The sequence below is a fragment of the Vulpes lagopus genome, chromosome 11 (assembly GCF_018345385.1).
Source record: "Vulpes lagopus strain Blue_001 chromosome 11, ASM1834538v1, whole genome shotgun sequence".
NCBI lineage: Eukaryota > Metazoa > Chordata > Mammalia > Carnivora > Canidae > Vulpes > Vulpes lagopus.
Window position 1 is genome coordinate 74,337,821 of NC_054834.1, and position 21,082 is coordinate 74,358,902.

Genomic DNA, 21,082 nt, shown 5'->3' on the forward strand with positions numbered 1-21,082 from the left:
TTAAAGATTTTATTTATTTATTCATGAGAGAGAGAGAGAGACATAGAGGGAGAAGTAGGCTCCCTGTGGGGAGCCCAATGTGGGACTCCCCTGGAGCTTGAGCCAAAGGCAGATAGATGCTCAACCACTGAGCCACCCAGATGCCCCTCCCTCACATATTTTCTATTTAAAATAATCCTGACAGGGGTTTCTAGGTGGCTCAGTCAAGCATCCAAGTCTCCATCTCAGCTCAGGTCTTGATCTCAGGGTCGTGAGTTCAAGCTCCACAATGGGTTCCATGCTGGGCTTGAAGCCCACTTAAAAAAAAAAAATCTAACCCAAGTGAAGCAAAATTTTTCCTGGTTTTGGGGGATTAGGATACAACAGTCTGAAGAGGTTAAAAGTACACAAGGCCCATGTTAGCTTCAATATTCCCTAAGAAGGCAGGGCTCTTTTACATGAAGGAAAAGGCAGAGGTACTGGGATTCCCTTATAATTGATGTACCAGGCACCAGGCAGAATAAAGAAATATGTACATGTTTTGTTGGCCTCACCAAAATCTCAAGTCCTCTTCGGTGGGGGTGTGTGCACGCTCATGCTCACAGGCACATGAGCACTTTTAATGTAAGTTTAACATACTTTGATTCCTGTCTTGCTGGCAAGATAAAGTAGTCTACAGAACAGTTCCACATCAGCTCTCTCCAATAAAACTTGGCAATGTTGGAAGAGTTCTAGATATGTGCTGTCCTCAATTGATAGCTATTAGCTACATGTAGCAATTAAATAGTACTTATATGTGGCTAGTGAAGCTGAGAAACTTTTTTAGTCACAGTATGTAGCTAGTGGCTATTATACTGGACAGCAGTTTAGATGGCAAAATAAGTTCCCTTATGAGCAAGGAAAAAACCTTAGAGAATCCTACAAAATATTTTTCCCTTAAAAACTTACATGGGCACGTGGGTGGCTCATTGGGTTAAGTGTCTGCCTTCAGCTCAGGTCATGATCACAGGGTCCTAGATCAAGCCCTACATAAGCTTCCCTGCTCACCAGGGTGTCTGCTTCTCCCTCACCCTCTCCCCCTGTTCATTCTCTCTCAAATCTTTAAAAAAAAAAAAACCCTTTCAAAAAAAAAAATCCTTTCATTCCCCCCCAAAAACAGGTTAACACTGGGAAAGGGGTTAATTTTCAGCCAATGTAAGAGGGCTGTTGAGGGCAACCCCGGTGGCTCAGCAGTTTAGCACCACCTTCAGCCTAGGTGCAGGATCCTGGAGTCCCAGGATTGAGTCCCATGTCAGGCTCCCTGCATGGAGCCTGCTTCTTCCTCTGCCTGTGTCTCTGCTTCTATGTCTCTCAAGAATAAATAAAATCTTTAAAGAAAAGAGAACTATTGAATAGGAACAAATGTATTTATTTCTAAATCTCCATTAATACCATGAGAAATTGGGCAGCCCGGGTGGCTCAGCAGTTTAGCACCGCCTTCAACCCAGGGCATGATCCTGGAGACCCCGGATCGAGTCCCACATTGGGCTCCCTGCATGGAGCCTGCTTCTCCCCCTCTTTCTCCCTGTCTCTCTCTCTGTGTCTCTCATGAATAAATAAATTTATTTTAAAAAATACCATGAGAAATTGCATGTTGTGAGCATAAATCCCTTTTATTCACAAGACCAAGTTTCATGATAGACCATTTCAGAGTCCCATGAGGCCTCTCAAAATGCTAAAAGCTCCTGAATTCATTCATCAACGATTTGAATTCCTACTATGAGCCAAGATTTGGGTGATGAACGAAGGCCTATGTGGTTCCTAACAGAGAAACAAACCTTAATTACATCTCTGATATGTACCATGGAGGGTCAAGTACAGGATGCTATGAAAACAGTAGTGACTGACTTTGGTGGACAGGGAATGGGGCAGTTATAGTCCAAGTGAGAATGAAAGCCCCTGATCAAGAAGACCATGGCATCCATGAGGAACCAGAAAGGGAGTTCTGTGGCAGGAATAAACTGCAGTAGGCATGTGAAGAGGTTAAGTTACAGGAACAGTTCATTAGAGCCTTATAAGGCTGTGTTAGGAATTTCACCTTCACCTTAAAAGACTAACTGGAAGCCATTAAGCAGTTTTAAGTTTGGGGGTAACAGAATCAACCTCTTTAAGAATCCAATTCACTTAAAAGATCACTCTGGAAAGGAAAAAAAAAATGAATAGCAATATAAATGTGAAATTTATGGGATATTTAACAGAGGTCTCTCACCTAATGATGAAGCCCCCCCCCCAAAAAAAGTGACATTTTAAAGGGAAAAAAAAATACCCTATAGACAAGAAAAGGATCATTCATTCATAAAGGCATGTGATTCTAGGGATAGTCCAAAGGGGTAGGGTTTAAATCCCTGAGGTTAATCAACCCATAAATAACTGCATGAACCCCTCCTACCCTAACATTTGCTTAACACCTGTTGTTCGCCAGGCCCTAAGGGCTTTGCACAAGGCAAAGCTGAGGGGCAGGGGAGATGAGATAAGGTCTCAGCTGAGAGGATGGTATGACAAAAATGTTAATTGTTAGGAGAAACTTAGTAAAAGCATTGTGTGAGTTCAGAGAAGGGCAATTATTTATGTGGTTCTACCAAAACTCTACTGCTTATTCTTTGTGCCTTACTTAAGACCTCTCCCCTTGGAGCACCTGAGTGGCTCAGTGGTTCAAGTCATGATCCCAGGGTCCTGGGATTGAGTCCCATATCGGGCTCCCCACAAGGAGCCTGCTTCTCCCTTGACCTATGTCTCTGCCCCCCTCTCTCTCTCTCTGTCTCTCTCATGAATAATTAAAAAAAAAAGGAGGAAAGAAAGAAAAGACCTCTCCCCTTTGAAACAAACTTTCCAGTTTACAGAGACAGGGAAAATGGAGGGATAATGAAGGCCAAGGGGATATCCCTGGCCCAGCTTCAGGGTGGGGGATGGGAATGAAGAACATCCCAGGTCTTCCATTTCCATGAATTTCTTCCTGAGCAGTCCACTATTTGAGGTGGAATTCTGAGCATCCGCCCAAGCAAGACCCAAACACAGCAGCAGCACAGTAAGACACTTCAAGTACAAAGCAAAATAAATCCTAGCCTGATTTAAATATTGATGCCCAGAAAAAAAGCATCCAGATTCCCCTAGGTGGTATTTGAGAACTCCCTGGGTTCTACTGCAACATCTTCCCTGGGGTGGTAAGGGAGACACAGACCTGCCACAGCTTCTACTTGGCAGAAGTCCTACTATATAGCCCAAGCTTTGTTCCACCTTTTAGGCCAGTGGCAGCCTTGTAGAGATAGACAATGTGTCACAAAAGATACCAGGTCTTCAGCACTCAATGCACTGTGCAGAGCTTGCCTGAAAAGCAAAAAAGGGTTCTGAGGCTACAAGGCAGCCCAAAGAGAGAGAGGAAGCAGCTTGCCCAGGATGGACTTCATGGCTTGTCAGGATTTGTCTCACAAATGTAGTCCTCAAACCGTCTCCTGCCCTAGGAGATTTCGAAGGAAAAGAGAGATAAAAATGCATTACTAGGAAAAGCTGTCAACTTGTCAGAATAACGTCTTCAGGGCTTTTAAGATCTGGGCTATGTTCTCCTGCTGAAGAGAACTGAAGTACCAGAAATGTCAGATTAGCCCCAGGAACAGAGGAAGAAGCTAAAGTCTGGTGAGATTATTTAAATCAGTAGTGCCTTAGTTTTCCAAGTCCTTTAAAGATCCCAGCCAAATTCAAACTATACAAGGGCCCTTCACATCTGATTTATCCAACATCTCTGCTAGTCCACAAGAACCCCACGAGGTAGCATTCTTGGCTGCCCTGGTAATTAAAGCAATAGAGGTTTAAAAGTTTAAATGACTTGGGCCACCCCTCCCCAACACCCCCCACCACCAACAAACACATGCTGAGGGAAAGCTTTCTGATACCTAGTGCTTGTTCTCTACAGCAGAAAGCCACAGTAAGAAGTTACTGGAGAGGAGCAGCTGGCAAAGGGATCCAGCAGTCTTAGGGAAAACTCTATCTACATGGAGGAGATACAATGGAAGGTTTTTAATAAGCTTCTTCATTTGGCAAGGTGAACCTGACTGCCACAGTAATGGTGGTCCTGCACTGCCCTTGGCTCTTGTGTCTCTGAAGCAGGGCAGTGGCCATGTGAATTAGGAAAATGAGTGGTTAGGGAAAGGGGCTTTCCCCACCAAAGGTATCATACTCCCTCCATGTTGAGGTGTGGCCAGGATACTTCAGTGGCTGTGTGAACTGTACCTCTCCTCACACACAATGAAGAATTTGAAACAAGGTCATCCAAGGCAACTGGCCAATACTGTGGGAATCACACTGGTGCTGGTATGCTTCCCATCTGGAATCACACTGCATTAAAAAGGGCTGGGCAAGCCAGGCTTCATTAGACAGGCACAGATTCCTGGGCCCCACAAGGAAGCCAGAATCCCAAGGGGAGATAGAGCTCGTGCTGCCATGAGCCTCAGCACACTTACTAAAGGCTGAAATTCAGGCTCTGGAACTGGAGTCCAGAACTGAAAAGCAAGCCTTTTCTGTGCCTTGGGCATGCTACTTAACCTCTCTGAGCCTGTTTCATCATAAAATAACTTTTCTATTAAGAGCTGTTTGAAGTAAATGTAAAGCCTTCAACTAGGGGCACCTGAGTGGTTCAGTTGGCTCAGGTCATGATCCTAGAGTTCTGGGATCATGCCCCGCATTGGACTCCCTGCTCAGCAAGGAGTCTGCTTCTCCCTCTCCCTCTGCCCCTCCCCCTGCTCAGGCTCATGCTCTCTCTCTAAAATAAAATCTTAAAAAAAAAAAACAAAAAAAAAAAACACTCAACTGGCCATTCCTATCACCGATGAACTGTAATGTTGGGCAAGCAAGAGAAGATTTCCACCCTCTGGAGCTCACCAATTAATACAGTAGATGGACTCAAGGACACAAATCTATGATGACAAACTATCAAAAGGTAAAGGAATGGGCAGCCCTGGTGGTGCAGCGGTTTGGCGCTGCCTGCAGCCCGGGGCGTGATCCTGGAGACCCGGGATCGAGTCCCACTTCGAACTCCCTGTGTGGAGCCTGCTTCTCCTCCCTCTGTGTCTCTGCTCTCTGTGTGTCTCTATGAATATATAAATAAAATCTTTAAAAAATAAAAAAGGTAGAGGAAGGAGAGCGGACATCACACTCTCTAGTCCTTCAAGGATTCCAACTTACCACTTCTGCTGTTTCTTTTTTTTTTTTAATTTTTATTTATTTATGATAGTCACACACAGAGAGAGAGAGAGAGAAAGGCAGAGACACAGGCAGAGGGAGAAGCAGGCTCCGTGCACTGGGAGCCCGACATGGGATTCGATCCCGGATCTCCAGGACCGCGCCCTGGGCCAAAGGCAGGCGTCAAACCGCTGTGCCACCCAGGGATCCCCCACTTCTGCTCTTTCTTACCCAGTTATAAGACCTAAAGATAAACCCACTTACTCAGCCCTTAAGGATCATCAAATCTCAAAGCCAAAGGGCCCATATCTAACAGTTCTACTTTCTCTGTTTTATGAGATGGGGCACAACTCCAGCCCTACAAGTGTTCATCCACCAATCCTCTGATCCTACCCCCAGGGCCTGGTTCTATGAGGACACTCATTTCTTGAATGACTAGGACTGCTAAGGCAATGAATGGATGGGGGCAAGGGCAGAAGGTATTATGTTCTCCAGAGGAACACATAATTCAAATGATAGTTTACATATATACTTATTATTAAATGCCTATTATGTATCAGGCACTGTTGCCTGGCATGGGGGAAAATTCTTTGATCCCCTTTCAGTTTTGTGAAGAAAACGTTAAATAAGCAAAATAGTGGGTTAAGTACCAAATACATGGGTAAGGAAAAATGGGAGGGGGTGTCTACTAGGAGGACTTGAAGCTAAGATCTTAAGGATAAGAAATTAGCCCAAAAGTGGCCAAGGGGGAAAATCCTTCCAAATAGAAGAAGGACCTGAGGGAGGGAGTGTTTGGTGAACTAGGACCTGAAAGGCAGGGCAGTGTGGTTAGAAAAAGATGGGTGAAAGGGCATCTGGGTGGCTAACTTGGTTGAGCTTTGGTTGATTTTGGCTCAGGTCATGATCTTGGGGTCCTGGAATCAAGGTGTCCCCTCCTTTGGGCTCTATGATGGGGTGGGGGGGATTCTGCTTGAAGATTCTCTCCCCATCTGCCCCTCCCCCAACTTGCACATGCTCTCCCTAAAAATAAATCTTAAGGGGGGGGGGAGACGACACACCTGGGTGGCTCAATGGTTGACCATCTGCCTTTGGCTCAGGTTGTGATCCCAGGGTCCTGGGATCAAGCCCCCCATCAGGCTCCCTGCTCAGTGAAGAACCTGCTCCCTTTCCCTCTGCCTGCTGCTCCCCTGCTATTTGTGCTCTCAAATAAATAAAATCTTTAAAACAAATAAATTCTTAAAAAATAAATCTTAAAAAAAGACAGCCAAGAAAGAACTCTATGTAGGTCTCTGGATCCTTGAACTTTGAGCACAGAAGACAGGTCTAGGACAAGAGAAGTAAATTTCAGTCTTCAGCATCCAGATCAGCATAATCCAACAAAAATATAATGTGAGCCACAAATGCAAGCTACATATGTAGTTGACCCTACATATTGAATAATATGGAGGTCAGGGCACCGACCTTCAGTGTAGCCAAAAAGCCACATATAACTTTTGATTCCCAAAAAACTTCACTAATAGCTTACTGTTGACTGGAAGCCTGATAACATGAAACAGTTGATTAATACATACTGTATGTTTTACACATTATATACTGTATCCTTACAATAAAGCTAGGAAAATATTAAAGTCATATGGACGAGAAAACACATTTATAGCATTACACTGTATTTACTGGAAGAAACCCACATATAGATGAATCCACACAGTTCAAATGCATATTGTTCAAGGGTCAACTATAATTTGAAAAACTCTAATAGCCACATTTAGAAAAGTAAAAAGAAACAGGTAAAATTATTTTATTTAACCCAATAGATCCAATATATTATTTCATATAATTTGATATAATGATCATTTAAACATGAATGTCTCACATTATTTTTCGTACTAGGCTTTTGAAACTCCATGGGAATTTCATACTCACAGAACCCTATAGGTCTGTGGCTATCCTACTGGAGAGCACAACTTTAGTTAGTAAATGCAAAACGAAAAGAATTGATTAAAATTGCCTAGAACAGGGTTTCAACCTTGGCACTTCTGACATCTGGGGCTAGGTAATTCTTTGTGATAAGGAATTGGAATTCTTCCCTGTGCATTGTAGGATGCGTGGCAGCATCCCTGGACTCTACACTACATGCCAGTAGCATCCCCCCAGTTGAGACAAGTAAAAACTTCACACTACCAAACATCCCAGCAGAGGGTGGGGAACAAGGAGCGAAAATCACCAGTGATTGAGAACTACTGACCCAGAAAGAGTATAAATTGAAGAGGGTCCAGAATTCTGGAGACCTCCAGATTTGGCATCCACCGTAGGTAATATACACAGAGAATTAAAAGAAACAAAAAGAAAGGAAGGGGTATGGTGACTTCACATGAAGACCTCAGCACATTTCTGGCACATAAAAAAACCCAACCAATGTTTCAATAGCAACATCAAGAAGTCTTTCCCCACCACCACTTGTGAGAATTAAGTTTTTCTCATCTTTTCTGATCCCTTCCCTCTAGACCAAGGAATAGCCACAGAATTTCAAAAGCATGTACTAAGGACCACTGACTGTCCTCAAAAATTCCATATACCTTTCTGGAGAGACCAGCAGTTATCCAAATTATAGGAAACCATAGGAATAAATTCAAATCTCAAACTTCCATTGCCTTGTGGACAGCCTGCTTGAGCATAGAGAACAAAGTAGGGAGCTGGAGATGAACATTTGGGAATCTTCAGAATACAGATGGTAGGTAAGTCCAAGGGAATTGGCAATACCACTAAAATGAGCATGGAGAAAAAGAGAGAATACAGCCCCTAGCTTCATTTTTACTGCCCTGAAAACTTACCAGCTTCCTTTTCACCTTGAAAACCCAAATCTGCCATTTACAAAAATGGGAGGATTATAAGGAATATCTAGAGAACCACCAATGTAAACGCTAAGGGAGAAGGGGCCTGGCTGTAAAATGTTCAGCATATGGTATGGATGAAGCCAAGGGAGCAAAGGAGTAGGACAAGGAGTAGGACAAAGAGTACTCAAAGATGAGTAGGGCAGATCATGCAGGACTTTACAAGCTTTGCACTGGATTCTAAATTTGAAAGGAAGAGCCTCTAGCTGCAGTAGGGGGATTAAAGGGGTGGGGTCTAAGACATTATGTGATTTCCATTTTAAAAGCATCACTCAGGACACCTGGGTGTCTCAGTGGTTGAGTACCTCCCTTTGGCTCAGGGCATGATTCTGGAGTCCCGGGATCATGTCCCATGGTTGGGCTCCCAGCATGGAGCCTATTTGTCTCTCTGCCTGTGTCTCTGCCTCTCTCTCTCATGAACAAATAAAAATCTTTTTAAAATAAAGTAAATAAATAAATGCATCACTCTAAGGGGAACTTGCATAGCTCAGTCAATAGAGCATGGAACTCTTGATCTCTGAGTTTTAAGTTCAAGCCCCACATTGGGCATGGAGCCTACTTAAAATCAAACAATGGCAATAATAAAATTTTAAAAAGGAGCATTCTGGTTGCTGTATTGTGAAGACATTAGATGATGTAGAAGCAGTGAGACCAACTGGGAAAGAACTTTAGGAAATACAGGTAAGAGAGGACAGTGGCTCTTACTAGAGGGCCAAAAGTCTGGAAGACTGTGAAAAGTAAAACCAGCAAGATTCCTAATGGACTGAATCTGAGTATAATCCAGTTCTTGGCCAGGATAACTGAAGGATGGAGTCTCCATCAACTGAGATGAGGGAAGGGTATAAGAGGAGTGATTGTGGAAGAGGATACCTGTCAGAAGATCAAATTTACACAAGTTTTGAAATATCAGATGCTCAAGCAAAAATATCAAATTTTTGATATCAAAATATCAAACAGGATATTAATCTGAAATTTGGAAGACTTGGACCAGAGATTGAACTTGGGAATATTCACATGGCATCTGAATCCACAGGATTACTAAAGACTCAGAGCTGAACTATGGAGCCTCTAACATCAAGAGGTCAGAAAGAGAAAAAACTAGCAGAGGAAATTGAAAAGGTAGAAAAACCAGGTGTTATGTCCTGGAAGTCAAATTAATTGTTCAGGAACAGAAAGTAATCAACTCTGTCAAAATACTAATACCAACGATAGAAGTAGATAAGGACCAGAGGTTGAAGGGATTAACTGCAAATCAGCACAGGGCCTTTTGGGGTGAAAAAATGTTCATCTTGTGATTTATCAATGTGTCAAACTGTACTCTTAAAAAATCTGTACTCTTATTTCATGGACATGAGTACCTAGAGACACCTGGTACTCAGTTTAGCGCCTGCCTTCAGGCCAGGGTGTGATCCTGGAGTCTCAGGATGGAGTCCCCAATCAGGCTCCATGCATGGCCTGCTTCTCCCTCTGCCTGTGTCTCTGCCTCTCTCTCTCTCATGAATAAATAAAATCTTAAAAAAAAAAAAAAAAAAAAAGGAAAGAGTACCTCAGTAAAGCCATTTTTTTCTTCTTTATAAAAGGTGCATCACACCATACTCCCCTGCTTAAAAACAATACTATTTCAAGAGTAAAGGCCAAACAGACCTACGTGAACTACCCCATCATTTAAGGATCTAACCTCCTCTCCTACTACTCTCTCCCAGTCACTCCATTCTTCCCCCTACCAGCCTGTTAAAACAGGCCAGCTACAATCCCACCTTGGGGCCCTTACTCAAGCTGTTCTCTCCGCTTAGAATACTAGAAGTCTGTTTGGCTCTTATCTCATTCAAATCTGCTCAAATCTCAAGTTTCTCAATAAAGCTTGGCGCCCTATTTATCACAGTAATCTGCACATACATACATTACTCTAGCTCTCCTAACACTCTATATTCAACTCTTCCCTTTTTTTAATACAAAGCTATTTCTAACACCCAATTCACTATGTTCACTGTTAATCCTTGAGTCATGAGAACTAATACAAAGAGGAACCACCACACCACCACAATGGGCATGTGACATGAACAAGAAGCCTTCATCTTTTCAGTTAAAAAAAAAAATTGACCACGTGACTTAGCAACATAAAATCACAAGCAATTTTTCTGTGGAATGGTAGAAGTGAACATCTGATTAAAGAGGGTTTAAGACAGGGCACGTGGGTGGCTCAGTCAGTTTAACATCTGCCTGGAATCTTGGGATGGAGCCCCGCGTTGGGCTCCCTGCTCAGCAGGGAGTCTACTTGTCCCTCTCCCTCTCCCTCTGCCCACTGCTCACTTGCTCACTCCATGTCAGATAAAATCTTTTAAAAAAATAAATAAATAAAAAGGGCTTAAGAGAAAATGGAAGGCAATTAATTGGAGACAGAAACCATAGAAAATGCCTTTGAAGAGTTTCGCTACAAAACAGAGTGAAGAGGGGTACCTTGGTGTCCCAGTGGTTGCGCATCTGCCTTTGGCTCAGGTGGTGATCCCGGGGTCCTGGGATCGAGTTCCCTATCCAGCTCCTCGCAGGGAGCCTGCTTCTCTCTTCTGCCTGTCTCTCATGAATAAATCTTAAAAGGAAAAAAAAAACCAGCAGAAATGAAGTGGTGTTAACGAGCAAGGGAAAGTTTTTAGTGGGAATAACAATATAATGCTAGTAAGACTGATTCAATAAACAGGAAAACCAGATATAAGAAGCAAAGAACTGCAGCAGCAAGCTGGCCCTAAGGTGTTAAGTAGGGCACTGGCCCTAGGTAAAAGAAACTAACCAGAGGGAATGTGATGTGGCTGCAGATGCTAGAGAGTAACAGGTGTGATGAGAAGGCTGAATTCCCTTCTGATTGTTTTCTCAGTAAGAATGAAGTAGGCCAGTAGCTGAGTGAGCCTAAGAGAGGAAGTGAAAGAGACAGCAACGGACTAGGGAACTGTACTCCTCCTGATCTCTTGGCAGAACCATAGTCTACACAAGTCAGGCTTATGATCATTCAAAGTGGGATCAGTCACTGAAACTGTTTTCTTCCATCACCTTCAGCCTCATCAATCAAGTGACTGTGAACAGATGAACTGGATATGACCTGGGACGCAGTACTTACTGCCAAGTGTGTATGATGATGCTGGGGGACTGAGGAGCCCCAGGGCTTGTAAAGAAAATGATGTAGACAAAGAAATGATAATGACTGGTATGTTTTTCAAGTTGGGGAAAGAAGTGAGAATATAAGAGGGTGAGGGACAATGAAAAGTTGGATCAATGAATCAGAAGTTCCAGTGGGATCAGAGGGTTGAAACTTTGAAGAAAGCAATCTGGAAAGACACAAGATGGGACCACCTGGGTGGCTCAGGAGTTGGGTATCTGCCTTTGGCTCAGGGCCTGATCCTGTGGTCCTGGTATCGAGTCCCACATCAGTCTCCCTGCATGGAGCCTGCTTCTCCCTCTGCCTCTGTCTCTCTCATGAATAAATTAAAAAAAAAAAAAAAAGAAAAGAAAGACACAAGATAGCTAACATAAGAAAAGTGAGTGAATTTTTAAAAATTAAAGAGGCTGGCATTTTGGAAGGACTGTCTCCAAACCAAAGAAAACCAAGACACCCTTCCACATCAGTTGGTACACCACTGATGTGATTTACCCATTCCCCCTTGGTGAAGGGGGAAAATATTGCCAGATTTCTTATTCACTTCCACTTCTTAAAAGATATCCAACACTAAAGCCAAAAGGAAATTTCTTTCAAGAAACTGTTTTATTGGGACACCTGGGTGGCTCAGTGGTTGAGTGTCTGCCTTTCAGCTCAGAGTGTGGTCCTGGGATTGAGTCCCACGTCAGGCTCCTAACAAAGTGAATAGAAGACTAAGCCAAACATACCAATACACAGGTGGAACTTGAGCAGCCAAATCAAATAAGCCCTTTCACCAAATATGAGAACATTTTAAAGACTCCAAGTAAATTCTTAGATTGCCAGTGAGTATAATTTGCCAAAGAAAATTTCTAAAGTTAAGGGGTTAAAACTTACATGTCTGTCCCTAAATTGGTATGCAGGCTTTCTCTCAGAGCTACGAACAGTGTAATAACAGAAGAAACAGTTACGAGAGAAAAATCAGTCTCATCCATCATGATTACAAGCCAAGGCAAGTCCCTGTAGGCCCAAATCTGATAGGGAAGCCCCTGGGCATTGCCACAAATGGACTGGGGAGCAACACCAGTTCTTCATCAAGTTCTGTAGGTTGACTACTACTGAATGAATCCTGAAGGACAGGCATGCCAGGCATGCCAACTGCAACCAATCTGATTAACACTCCATAAAGTAAAGACTACATACTTTAAGCACTCTAAGCATAGAGTCACAAGAGTTGATTTTGCCACCGGCCAACCCCTAGAGACTACGATTTAATAATTAATCTAAGGCAGTAGTTCCTCCCTGCATAAACGGGCTTCTAAGAGTAGGTAGGAGGTATCCAATGTCCTATTCATTCCTCTTTCTTCAAAAAGGGTGCTAAATTTGTTTCCTTCTTATAATCAGAATCTGATTATAATCAATAATCAGATATGATGTTCAAATAGCATCATTTTCATCCCTTTTTGTTCCACTGCAATTAAATTGAGATTTGTTTCTATTTGTTCCCCAACTGAGTGACCATCTAGAAAAAAAAAAAGGTTAGAGATTTACCTCTCACTTTATAACAAATTCCAAGTAGATTAAAATTCTAAACTTAGGGCAGCCACGGTGGCGCAGCAGTTTAGCACCGCCTGCAGCCCAGGGTGTGATCCTGGAGACCCAGGATCGAGTCCCATGCCGGGCTCCCTGCATGGAGCCTGCTTCTCCCTCTGCCTGTGTCTCTGCCTCTCTCTCTGAATTAATAAATAAATAAATCTTAAAGAAAAAAAATCAAAACTTAAAAAATGAAACCATAAAAATACCTGGAAAAAAAAGAATTTTCTTACTTTCTTCAAGTGCAGAAATCCCAAGTATGATGCAAAATCCTCAAGTGCTAGAAGAAAAGGCTGGAAATTCAATTACCACACATTTAATTTTTCTACATGGCAAAATCATCATGAAATGACAAACTGGAAAAAACACTAGCAACTCAGATCACCAAATTAATTTCCTTAATTTATACATTGCTTCCACAAATAAAACCAATACTGGATTTTAGAAAGGTAAGGACTAAGGATACAAAAAAATGGAAATAGGGATCCCTGGGCGGCGCAGCGGTTTAGCGCCTGCCTGCCTTTGGCCCAGGGCGCGATCCTGGAGACCCGGGATCGAATCCCACGTCGGGCTCCCAGTGCATGGAGCCTGCTTCTCCCTCTGCCTGTGTCTCTGCCTCTCTCTCTCTCTCTCTGTGACTATCATAAATAAATAAAAAATTAAAAAAAAAAATCTTAAAAATATAAAGATGATCTACCTCACTCATATAAATAAATACTAAATTTATAAGCTATCATTTTACACTATTAGGTTGGAAAAGACAAACACATACACTGGATTAGGATTTAAGGAAAGATTTTCATAACTTGTTGGGATACAAACTGTAATAACTTTTTTTTAAGGATTCTATTTATTTATATTTATTTATTTATTTATTTATTTATTTATTTATTTATTTATGAGAGAGAGAGAGAGAGAGAGAGAGAGAGAGGGAGAGAGAAGGAGGCAGAGACATAGGCAGAGGGAGAAGCAGGCTCCATGCACCGGGAGCCCGACGTGGGATTCGATCCCGGGTCTCCAGGATCGCGCCCTGGGCCAAGGGCAGGCGCTAAACCGCTGCGCCACCCAGGGATCCCTAAGGAGGGGCAGAAGGTGAAGGAGAACAAGAATCCTGAGCAGACTCGTTCAGCATGGAGCCCAATGCCGTGCTCAATCCCAGAACCCCGGGATCATAACCTGAGCCAAAACCAAGAACCAGATGCGTTAATGGACTGAGCCATCCAAAGTGCTCCTCAACTGTAGTAACTTTTGAGAACAATCTGACCTGTACCAAAACGCAAAATGCCATTCCACCTTTAAGAATATAGCTTACAGGGGATTCCTGGGTGGCTCAGCGGTTTAGTGCCTGCCTTCAGCCCAGGGCGTGATCCTGGAGTCCCGGGATCAAGTCCCACATCGGGCTCCCCCAGGGTGAAGCCTGCTTCTCCCTCTACCTGTGTGTCTCTGCCTCTCTCTCTCTCATGAATAAAATCTTAAAAAATATATATAAATATATAAATATATAGCTTACAGATACACTTGCGTTCATGCAGTATAACCATATTTCATTTAATACAAAATGTCACTGACTTTAAGTTGCATTATTACTTTACATATCACTAAAACCAAGGTGCTAATTAAACTATAGATATCAAAATGCATTCAAATTTCAGATATTAAAAAACATGAGGAAAATGAATTGATTAAATCATAATCCTAAAACCTCATATTAGTTTCATTCCATAAAACTTTTTTCTTTCGAAATTGAGGTATATATTTGAAATCTAGTTCCCAGTCTTCACCGGGCCTTGCATTTTATAGATGGTACCATAGGGAACTCTACAGTAAACATTTTTTTGGCATCTTAGTTCCCAGGCTTTCCAGGAAAAACCTCTTTGTTCACTACTAAAACCTGCTCTTCAAACCATTTCAACTCTATAAATAAATCAGAAGACCCTACTCCAGCTCAAGCCAGCGGGTAAAAACTATCTCCCTTCCTCTTACAGCAGCCTGGATGATAGTTAAATCTGGAAGTTCTATATAAGGAAGCTCCAGACTCTCACATCTGGTTTTAACATTTCTTACATAGTGAAATTAAGAGTTCTCATCTCACTACAAAATGGAGTAGGAACAATTCAACATGTTGGATAGGACTGAATGAAACCAGCAGGCTCAGCCCTTAAAGAACGAGCCCTGGAGGACAAAGAAAAAGAGTACTAAGTTTTCCCCTGTTGGCACTGACAAATTAGACAAAACAGGAGCAGTAATAAAATGCTCAATTCAGCTTTTAAGGTTTACTTACCAACAGCTAAGCACTTCCTTCTTTGGTGTCTTATCTCCTTGATAGACTGCTAGCACCATCCCCACCTCGTATCTCAGAGATGCTATTTACTTGTTAATAAAGTCATATTACTTTATTACTTTACGTATCACTGTAGAACAGTAAACTGTTCTTATTAGTTTAAAAGGTTCACTGAGTGATTAGACATCATCTCAGGCTTAAACAGAAAAGAGCTGTTAGCATGACAAAACTTTAAGATTTTATTTATTCATAAGACAGAGCAGGCAGAGAGACCTTAGCAAAGAAAGAAGCAGGATCCCTGCAGGGATCCCAGGACCCCAGGATCACGACCTGAGTAGAAGGCAGACGCTCAACCACTGAAACACCCAGACATCCCCAACTTTTATTTTTTATCAAAATAACCCGTGAACATGGTTTAACAAATAGTATAAGGCTTTCAAGTCTCTAGCTTCATCTTCCCCAGATATAACAACTTTTTAGCTGTTCTTACCTTTATGGGACTCAAGTTGGTCAATATTCTCCATTTACCACTTTAAAAAAATTGTTAATTTCTATTATGTAATAAGTTTTGCTCTTACACATCCCATCACTCCCCCATCCATACTTTCCCATTCTCCCAATTTAGTTAGTTGACAATTCTTTTACTAAATATTCAGTGCTGCCATGATCTCGACTAGGTTGAGCCCCATAATTCCATTTTAAAGTTTTGGTAAAACACTTTAAGTTTTTTCATTTATTTTCTACGCACTTAGGAATTCAGCTCTGCACTCTTCAAATGAACCAAAAATTTCATAAGTATTAAAATACAGGAATTCTTAAATTCTGTCTTGGGAGACATTCCCTTCTATAACTACTTTGCTTTGCTTCAATATAGACTATACTGTTCTCCAAACCCACAGCAAAGTACTCAGGGGACTTCCCACTGTCATTATTCTGGCAATTTTTTGACTCAGCGTGAGACCACAGAGAAAACATCAGTACTGAGTAAACTTCACTCCAGTAGTTTGCAACAGTACTTAATACCATAATGCTAATGCTCTACCTAGAGCCTTTTAGTACTGAGGTAGCTCTGGGCTAAGGAGTCTGGCTTAATTTGGCATTCATCCAAATCAACTCCAAGTTTGATGCCTGGAAGAACTCTAAGTTAACAAACTTTTGGTATAACACCAAATCAAACCCCAGTATTACCCTAAAAACAGCTTTCCTAAGTCCTCTGACCCATCCAGAATTAGATGGGTCAGATCTGTGCCAGATGCCAACACTACAGAATACTGGGACCATTCCACTCCAACCTTCCAGTGAGTGATCCAATCATCTACACATCCAAGGCCTAAACAGAAAGCTGCTTGCAGAGGCAAGGTGGGGACAGTTATCTTTGTATTCTCCACATGTGTACTTACAGTAGGCAACAAGTTAAATACTTCATGAACGGGATCCCTGGGTGGCGCAGCAGTTTGGCGTCTGCCTTTGGCCCAGGGCGCGATCCAGAAGACCCGGGATCGAATCCCACATCAGGTTCCCGGTGCATGGAGCCTGCTTCTCCCTCTGCCTCTGCCTCTGTCTCTGCCCCCCCCTCTCTCTCTCTCTCTCTCTCTCTGTGACTATCATAAATAAATAAAAATTGAAAAAAAATTTAAAAAAATACTTCATGAACTACAAAATCAGCTCTCAAGAGGATGCTAAGCACCCTTTACTGAACAGAAGAAATGGTGGAAGCCTACAAAAAAATCAGTATATGAAAGCATTACTCTTAAACTACCCCAGAACTCCTGAGCTAACCAACAACAGTCTAATTCTGTCCGTTACACAGAGCAGACTGTTGCCTCAACTCAAGATACACTTGATCGGAAGCTTAAACACTAATTCCAAAATCTTAATGTTGAAATATCAGCAAGTCCAATTTAAATAGTTTTAGAATCCACTTTCCACTGTTTTTAATAGTGTTTTGCCTTTTAACAATAATTACAAAGCACAGCAGGAATGTAGCATTAACCTAGCCCAGATTCTGAGTCTTGAAAAACTGCTTAGGTTATCTATTACATACAGGAAGACCATGCTCTCAAAGCAGAAATGACTCCTTTTAAAAATTTTAACCAGCCTGTTTTATAAAGCAAAAATACATTATTTCCATATCATACCATCACGTCAGAAAAGCCTCCTCCCACTACTCTCATCTAAATAAGTCTCTATTTGACATTATTTTGTCCTCCCCACACACCTTAGGCTCCAGAACTATACCCAACTATACCCAGCACCTACAACAATACCTTGCAGAGTATCAAATCATTTGCTGAAGCAATGAATACTGTCAGTCTCCACCTTTTGAAACTTGCCAACTCCACCTATTAGACCAAGGGGTGTACCAATGAAAAGTGCCAAAGAGTGATGGGTCCACCTTTTCAGAGAAAGGGGGATCAAAGTAGGCACCACCCTCCAAGAAGTGGCACTGGCAGAAATCCAACCCAGCCAAGGAAGATAAAGCCAAATGCAAGGAAAGTAACCAAACTTTACTCATAATCTTCATTACTGACCACTTCCTATCTGTAGGAGCTAATAACTTTTCATCCTTAGTCACCTTATTTCCACCAACAGTTTTCCTGGAACTACTCTACATCACTAGACTTCTCAATCAAACACAGCCTATATGTTCAGCAATTATTTGTATTTTGAGGATAAGAGGAATAAAACTTGCAATGGACAGAAAAATGGCTGCTTGGAGCATTAAATAACACATACATAACCAATCACAGGGTTTCAACAGAACATTCAGTAAATTACAAGTTATATACATAACTATTCCCATCTTAGCCATCTATGAATTAGAACCAGTCAGATAGAAGCCTTAAGAAAAATCTGAGAAATCACCCAACTAAAAACCAGATCCTTTTTATCTCCCTTTACCATAACCCACCTTTCATAAAGGCATACACAGTAGGTGCTATTTGTTGAATGAATGGTTCTAGAAAATACCCTACTATATGTAATGCTAAAACTGGAAACAAGGTACAGACAAAAAAAAGATCTGGAAGACGGTGTGTTTTGATAGAAGCATGGAACTAAGAGACAGGGCTCTTCCTTGTATTCATCCCTATGCTCATTATTAAATACTCTAAAAGCTCGCTGCTGGGTCCTCTTCCTGTGCCTATCATTCTAAAGACTCTAAGTACAAGTTAATGAAGTGCTAGTGCTACCATTGAGCACTTCGGATTTGTATTTGGGGAGAGGTATAGAAACAGATGGTAAACGGCATCAAAAAGTGTTACTTTACTGGCCTAAAGCAGCAGCAGAATACTAACAGAGCCACAACTTTATTTTTCCATATGGCATGAAAAATGGAAGCTGACCTCCTATCCTCTGATTCCTTTTCCTAGAACTCTATCTTGGCAATAAATCAAGCTAAATGTACTGACTGGGTGGTTGGAATGGTAAGAGGTACATGATAATGGCTTCACAAACAGGAAAAAACTTCCATCTCAAAACCACTAGTAAGTAAGTTGGTTTTATTACAAAGGTGTACGAACAGGGGGAAGACTTTACTGGAGTAAGACTACCTGCCTGCGTTCTTCTTCCACACACGATCTTTTTTTCCCTTTGGCACCTGTTAAGTCCTATCTACAATAAAAGTAGTCTTTACTGGAATAAGACTACCTGCCTGAGTTCTTCCGCACACGATCTTTTTTTCCTTTGGTGCCTGTTAAGTCCTATCTACAATAAAAGTAATTGCAGCGATGTTCACCCAGAGCTGAATGTCAAACTTTTTATATTCCCCTTCTCTTCCAGGGACAAATAAAGAATCCAGACACAACCCCAAGCAAGAACTCTCTCAAAGCACACATACCCTAAGTTGAAAAACCATTTATTTCACTGGAAAAAAAAAAAAAAAGTTATCCAACTCTATGTGTCTACCCGCCACAAGCCTTTGGGCCAAAAAGACTCAGGAGCAGTGACACTCTCATCAAGGTCATTCCCAAGTCCAATACCCACTGGAAGCAGGAGGCTGGGAGACAGCACAACCCCCACCAGTTTCTGCACACAATGAGGCCTGCTGGGAGAAGAGAACATAAATGGGAAACTACAGAAGTACTGAAGAACAGGAAGAACAGGAAAATGGGCAGGAGGGAGGAAAGGAAGAGGTGGTCTGAACTTAGCAAGGTAAATTAAGGTCCACGGTTCCTGAGGGACTGAACGTACAGAGCCGAGAACGTCCCGGAGACGGGGTACCACGAAGGGTGTATTCTCATGCACAACCGCAGCTCGAATTTCAGCCCACACACATCCCACCTGAAAGAGAGCACAATACAGGGGCTTTACAGCAAAGCTCAAAAGGGCTTTCCTACTTAAAACTTCAAAGAATATCTTTATAAAGTCTGGTAACTTGACACTCCTTTTAAGTTTACTTATACCCATCCCCAGTATACACAATAACCTCTAAAAATGAAAAGAGTTTGGAGGTCAGAGAGTAACTGGGAAGGTCAAGCAATCCCAGGCTGGGGCCTTTCTCTAAATTAAATAGCAAATACTTTTTCATGACAGTAACCAAAGATAATGCATTTCTCTTGATGTTAAAATCACCATTCCTCAGAAAAGGTTATTTCCACATCACAAATTATCACTGAAGGGCAGAAAAAAAAGAAAAGTTCCAATTAGCTCTCTGGTCTAAAAGTCAAAAGCATGTTTGAAACTCGGTTTACTGCCAAGGTCCAAGTTAAAAATGATTAAAGGTCTAGGAAAAAGCAGCATCAATTGAACAGGTATCCAACTCTGCCTAGGGAAGAAATTAAAAGAATGTAGTGGAGGACTTGTGTAAGCTACATATCAAGTCATTCAAGTTACTTTCCCAGCCCTATCAGTGATTTCCTACCCAATAATCCTGGGCAACTCACATACCTTCTGCCTTAACTGAAAGATAACAGAGTATCATTCACACTGTCACTACTCAATTATGGATCAAAGGTAACGTCTAGGACAAACTGGGGTCTACCCAAAACAAAGGGCATTGAGAATCACCCTTTAATACAGCAGCAAACTCAAACACCTGGAGCCCAAAGCTGGCAAGCATCAGAAAGAATATACTCAGGTAGAGCCAATGGATCATGAGGCTCAAAATGTATAGTAGAGGAAAAAGCCAGAGGACTCAAGGTAGAGCTGGTGGTTCAAGAGTATTAAATGCCCGTAATTAGTGGGAAGATGAAGGGAGTGATCTGCTTAAGGCAAATCTCTCACCCCTGCTGTTGATGGCAGATTTGTATTACCATAAACCTTGAAGAAGTGGAGAGATGTCCACCATAACACTGTGGGACAGTTTAAAAAAAAATTGAACAAAGTAAACAGGCTCTTATAGGACAGATTCAAAGACAGAGCAATGGAGTGGACACTCTATATTCAGGGAATGAATCTGAGCTGAGTGAAGTTGAATTTGAGTCTATGCCCCAGACTCCTTGTTGAAAGCTTTATAAATTAAGATACCTTTTCTTCTCTCTGTCCCAACTTAACTTCAAAGAGTTTTTCTATAAAGCTCATAGGGAGTGAATTGTTCAGGAACGTGAGAAAAACGCTGCTTCAAGATTAAGATGATGCCACTGGGTAGTCTTCATAGTAACTGGGACCCAAGCAGTGATGACTAGTTAACTAATTATCAAATTTATATTACTATAGGTCATAACCGACCTTTCACATGGCACGAAGCAGAACAGTAAGCTGCAAACCTTAATAATGTCGCACACCTAGGAATTTCAACAAAGGCTCTGAGAAACAGCACACCTCAGTCTGAATATATGGGTCCCAGGTTCAGTTTAATTACAGCACATAAGTGTGACCCAAGATTCATCACACCATTCTTTGTTTTTCCAGGGATAAATAGCATCAGATTGACTCCCACTACTAGGAGCCCTGGAAAAATAGCCATGAGGGCTAAGGATGTTTATGTATTTCAAAAAGTTAGGTAGTTAAGGACTTATCCCTAGCCTGTGAACCATGATAGTAACCCTACCCTAACCCAGCAAA

At 41.8% G+C, this 21,082-nt stretch overlaps 1 protein-coding gene across 4 annotated transcripts in view; it reads right to left on the bottom strand.

Annotated features, from left to right (window-relative positions):
* LOC121471400 (RNA-binding protein 4) overlaps positions 1-21,082 on the bottom strand; it is a 30,466-nt gene that overhangs the window by 3,591 nt on the left and 5,793 nt on the right. For 2 of the 4 annotated variants that reach the window (XM_041722140.1, XM_041722138.1), the window contains one exon: positions 18,921-19,360. The exons of 1 other annotated variant lie outside the window; for it this stretch is intronic. In XM_041722140.1, coding sequence (XP_041578074.1) covers positions 19,341-19,360 — 20 coding nt within the window. In that variant the 3' untranslated portion in view covers positions 18,921-19,340. Of the gene's footprint in view, positions 1-1,518; positions 3,473-18,920; positions 19,361-21,082 lie in introns of those variants that run through there. One more of the 4 variants, XM_041722141.1, reaches the window with a different exon arrangement.